The sequence below is a fragment of the Rattus norvegicus genome, chromosome 2 (assembly GCF_021556685.1).
Source record: "Rattus norvegicus strain SHRSP/BbbUtx chromosome 2, alternate assembly SHRSP_T2T, whole genome shotgun sequence".
Classification (NCBI taxonomy): Eukaryota; Metazoa; Chordata; class Mammalia; order Rodentia; family Muridae; genus Rattus; species Rattus norvegicus.
In genome coordinates this window covers 104,079,433-104,085,000 of record NC_141535.1, presented here as the reverse complement: position 1 = coordinate 104,085,000, position 5,568 = coordinate 104,079,433, and the positions used below count along the sequence as shown (strand labels likewise).

Below are 5,568 nucleotides of genomic sequence, written 5' to 3'. Positions count from 1 at the left end.
CAAGTAATATACTCATTAGTTAATCAGGACCTCATTAAAATTTCCCAAGTATGAGTTCTGTCTTAAGGTTTCTATTGCTGAGATCAAATATCATACTCAAAGAAACTTGGCAAAGAAAGAGTTTATTTCATCTTATAGCTTGGAGTCCACCATCCAAGTCAGAGCAGGAACCTGGAGGCATCAACTGATGCAGAGGCATTGGAGGGATGCTGCTCATGACTTGCTCCCCACAGCTTGCTCAACCTGCTTTCTTACAGAACCCATGGCCACCACCCCAGGGATGGTATCACCCACAAAGGGCCACACAAACTAAGAAAATGCCCTACAGGCTTGCCTACAGGCCAATCTTGTAGGCATTTTTTCAGTTGTAGTTCCTTTTCTCAGACAACACTAGCTTGTGTAGAATAACAACAACAACTACAACAAGTCAGCCAGGAAACTCTTCCAGCTGTTCAGAATAAGCTTTTACACATTAACTAGCAGCCAGTGTAAATCAAATGAAGTGCAGGTGGAACTGACCTCAGTTTGTAAGTTGGATTTTAAATCCATGTTTATAAATCTGTCTTTTCAAATGAGGATGATCTCCCTTTTGTTCTAGGCTGGTAGCAATCTCAGACTAGTCAGTACAATTATACTCACTCCGGACAAAAATAATGCAACCAACTGATTAGTGTGATGTCAGGAGGGGAAGAGAAAGGAGAGGAGAAATTCTTCCTCACTTTAGTACTCAGGGCCCCAACTCAGGACTCCCTAGGGATTGTCATACTTGAAGTAAAATTCTATTTTTGGTGTCCTTATTCTCAAGCCAAGCCAAATATTTCTACTTTCATTACAGAGTTAACTTGAGCTGGTTTCATTTTTTTAAAACATTCTTTAACCTTGACATTTCCAAATATTTTTGTGAGGAAAATCCAACTACTTTACAACTAACTACGTATGAGAGTAATAGCAAACAGGCAAGTTAATATGTACTAAAGTGTGGATGACTACTAACAAATAAAAGTTTTATGGAAAATGCAAAATATAAAGAATATTTATTTAAGGAAATTATATTGTTAGACTGGTGTTAAGTTCTGTAACTATAATTGAAGCAACAAAAAAAAAGTAAAGAAGGAGAAGTCCTTCTGACTAACAAGACTGAGCCTATCTCCCTCAAACCATGGGTTCTGTCAAGTTACTCATAACATATACTGTCTTATAAACCACACATTCTATGGTGGTTTTTTGGCCTGTTATTTTCATTTCCTTGTTAATATTGCCAAAGTGACACTTAATGTTTTCCATGAGATTCTGTGAAAAACAAGACTATAAATTGGAGCTGATGAATCCCATAGAAAGTAGTCTCAGGTTTGTATACTCAGAACATCCACTTGCCATTCACTCGGGCATTGTCCACTCTCAATCGTGGAATCTGCATCAGTCCAGTGAGGATAATATGTCAATGTGCTTAAAGTGTCCAAACAGATGTCAAAGTTCCAAAACTACTTGGAAAAGTCGGGAAGATTTCACAGAAAATATGACGCATGGAGTAGATAATGCCTATGTGGAGTTGCTAATGTCCCTACCAGTGAAAGCAGGAAGGGGATAGATAGATAGATAGATAGATAGATAGATAGATAGATAGATAGATAGATAGATAGATAATAGATAGATAGATAGATAGATAGATAGATAGATAGATAGATAGATAGATAGACAGATAGACAGATAGATACAAATATAGGTATCTGGAGTTGCTAATGTCCCTACCAGTGAAAGCAGGAAGGGGATAGATAGATAGATAGATAGATAGATAGATAGATAGATAGATAGATAGATAATAGATAGATAGATAGATAGATAGATAGATAGATAGATAGATAGATACAAATATAGGTATCTGTATACTATACAAAGGAAAAGACAATGAGGCTAAAACTAGACACTTAAAGAGGGACAATAGATTTAATTACTCAGGAAATGTACAGAGATCCCTTCTGTTCCTGAGGATTAGCACCTCAAATGCAGCAAGTCTTCTGCTATCAACTTTGATAGCTTAAAGAGCAGATGACAAACACAGGGATACTAGGAAGAACAATAGAATCATAGTTCTGTTCCTTTTCTTCTGCAGAGTATGTTTTCATAGTGGAATCCACAGTCACAGTAACACCTTCCTGGCTAGCTTCATGCTACTCACCCTACCATGCTACTCTTGCAGCATCTCAGCATTCCTCCCAGAACTTCCTGATGGGTTTCCATAATAGAGAATTTGAGGATTTTCAAAATCATGTAACTAAACAGATCAAGTGTTGATCATGGAGAAATATCCACAAAAGTCTCTGTGGAACACCTTTCCAAGCACCTGGACATCTACATACAATAAACAGTTGCCCCTGTTGTCCAAGACTAATTAAAGACGGGTCTTGTAAATAATCCTAGCCTACCCTGTTTGGTTGACATCCTTCCTACCCAAATAGCAAATTAGTTAACATCAACATTAAGTTCAGAAAGGGCCAATTGGGTTGAAAGTCCAGAACTGAGTTGGGGATTAAAAAAATAATAATAGGACTGTAGAGATGGCTCAGAGGTTGAGAGCACTGGCTGCTCTTCCAGAGTTCCTGAGTTCAATTCCCAGAAACCACATGGTGGCTCACAACCATTTGTAATGGGATCCAGTGCCCTCTTCTGGTGTGTCTGAAGACAACTACAGTGTACTCATACATAAAATAAACCTTTAAAATAATAATAATAATAATAATAATAATAATAATAAGCAGTTTCATTCTGATGCAGCCTGAAAACCATGGAAGGAATGTTATTCCCCAAAGCATTGAGCCTCCTTACTACCCCTCTTAAATCTATTCCCACAGTGACTGCTTAAGAGACAATGCTAATGATCTCTATACCAAGCAAAGGCTGAGAGAAAAAATAAATTGGTTGAAAATAAGATATGTATACATCACACTTTTAAGGTTAAAGATATATTAATTAGCTCTGCTTATAAGTCATCCAGAATAGCTAATTTAACTTTGTGATATTTTTCAAGACTTACAGATGGTATTGTTATTAATCAACTTGGAAGCTAGTGTTTGCCAACCTACACAGATTCATAACATTTTCCCCCAAAGACTAAAGTTGAATTACTAGAATTGTGATTAAGAATCAAAATTGCTTATTTGTAACTGATAATTACACTTTTAAAAGAATCTTTGTTTTCTCCAGGTGCATTTTAAATAGTGTCAGAGAGCAATTCACGTCGCCAAGGGAGACATGACCCTTAACTCCTCTACTGAAGATGGAATTAAAAGAATCCAAGATGACTGCCCCAAGGCTGGCAGGCACAATTACATATTTGTCATGATCCCTACTCTCTACAGCATCATCTTTGTGGTGGGAATATTTGGAAACAGCTTGGTGGTGATTGTCATTTACTTTTACATGAAGCTAAAGACTGTGGCCAGTGTTTTTCTTCTGAATCTTGCCCTGGCTGATTTATGCTTTTTGTTGACTTTGCCACTGTGGGCAGTCTATACCGCTATGGAATACCGATGGCCCTTCGGCAACCACCTATGTAAGATCGCTTCTGCCAGCGTCAGTTTCAATCTCTATGCCAGTGTGTTTCTGCTCACGTGTCTCAGCATCGATCGCTACCTGGCCATTGTCCACCCAATGAAGTCTCGCCTCCGCCGCACGATGCTGGTAGCCAAAGTCACCTGCATCATCATCTGGCTAATGGCTGGCTTGGCCAGTTTGCCAGCCGTCATCTACCGAAACGTATATTTCATCGAGAACACCAATATCACAGTTTGCGCTTTTCATTATGAATCTCAGAACTCAACACTCCCCATTGGACTGGGTCTAACAAAGAACATTCTGGGCTTCGTGTTCCCTTTCCTTATCATTCTCACCAGCTATACTCTTATTTGGAAAGCCCTAAAGAAGGCTTATAAAATTCAGAAGAACACGCCAAGAAATGATGACATCTTTAGGATAATTATGGCGATTGTGCTTTTCTTCTTCTTTTCCTGGGTTCCCCACCAAATATTCACTTTTCTGGATGTGCTCATTCAGCTGGGCATTATCCGTGACTGTGAAATTGCTGACATTGTGGACACCGCTATGCCCATCACCATCTGCATAGCTTATTTTAACAATTGCCTGAATCCTCTGTTTTATGGCTTTCTGGGGAAAAAATTTAAAAAATATTTCCTCCAGCTTCTGAAATACATTCCCCCAACGGCCAAGTCACACGCAGGCTTGTCAACAAAAATGAGCACTCTTTCCTACCGCCCTTCAGATAACATGAGTTCATCTGCCAAAAAGTCTGCATCTTTTTTTGAAGTGGAGTGAGAGGGTTCAAAGCCTGCAAGTGAAGTGATTTCCTGACAGCAGAAGCCAGAGGACCATTTGGGCTAAGCAGCTCACTCACTACCGAAGGAGTGTTCAACCTCCAGCAATCCTTTCAGGGTTGAAGCAGAGAAAGCACTCAGTGTACACATTTTCAAAAGTGGGAAACAAAAGCTTTTTTCCCCTTTAAAACAAATTGGAGCAAAGCCACTGTTAACCGCCTTTTTTTGTTGACTGAATAACTGCTTTAAGGACAATGTCAGAAATTGAGTGGCTGTATGGATTTGGGGGTTAGGGAGGAGGTGTACTAGCAGAAACGTAATGTCTCCAGTCCCCTCTCAATTCTGTTACTTTTGATTTCCACTTGAAGGTATTTAGAAGCTATTAAATCTGTAGACAATCAAAAGGAGATGGGAGGTCAAGAGTTTCTAAGGGTCCAGGAAGCTACCCATCTGTTTAGTTACTAGTGACTATGACACCATTGTTCCTGACACAACACAGTTAAGACTTGCTAGACAGTAGTCATCAAGTTTCAAAATGCTTTGTGAAGTTCAGCCAGTGTCTTAAGAATTCAGAGCCATGTGCCAAAACAGTACCACAGAACAGCTTGCCTGAATAATGTCTTACTGTAGTTGCAAAGCCAAACTGCTTGTCAAGCTGTGATTCTGTCCCAGATAGTTGTGTCTTCCTAGTTGGATCAGTTTAATTTCATATCTAAGAAATGTATAATTTCATATCTAAGAAATGTATATGAAATGTATAATTTCATATCTAAGAAATGTTAAGCAGATTTATCATAAAGTATGTTTTATGGTTCTAAAAATGTATATTTTATATATGTTATGTATATCTATATCTCTAAGCTGTTGTTTGATTGAAGTTGTAGCAAAGTTGTATTTATCTTGAAATAAAAATTTATCATAATATATTTCATCCTCATTACTTAAAACATATACTGATTTATTTTTAATTAAACCATGATTAGACATGAAGATATTTTTTAAAGATGTATTTATTTATTTTATGTATATACACTGTTGCTGTCTTCAGACACACCAGAAGAGGGCTGTGAGACACCATGTGGTTGCTGAGAATTGAACTTAGGGGTCTCTGGAAGAATAATCAGTGCTCTTAACCACTGAGCCTTCTCTCTAGCCCTACATGAAGATATTTTTAAGCTTGGTTTAACTATAACTTAATATGGGTAGTTATATCTTTTTACATTTATTTATTGTGGGGACA

The 5,568-nt window shown here is 38.0% G+C and overlaps 1 protein-coding gene across 2 annotated transcripts in view; it reads left to right on the top strand.

The window, feature by feature from the left end:
- Agtr1b (angiotensin II receptor, type 1b) overlaps positions 1–5,310 on the top strand; it is a 74,372-nt gene extending 69,062 nt beyond the window's left edge. Inside the window, exon 3 of one of the 2 annotated variants that reach the window (XM_087635021.1) lies at positions 3,202–5,310. In XM_087635021.1, the coding sequence (XP_087491147.1) occupies positions 3,250–4,329 (1,080 nt within the window). In that variant the 5' untranslated portion in view covers positions 3,202–3,249 and the 3' untranslated portion in view covers positions 4,330–5,310. 2 annotated transcript variants of the gene reach the window in all.
- The last annotated feature ends 258 nt before the right edge of the window (positions 5,311–5,568 follow it).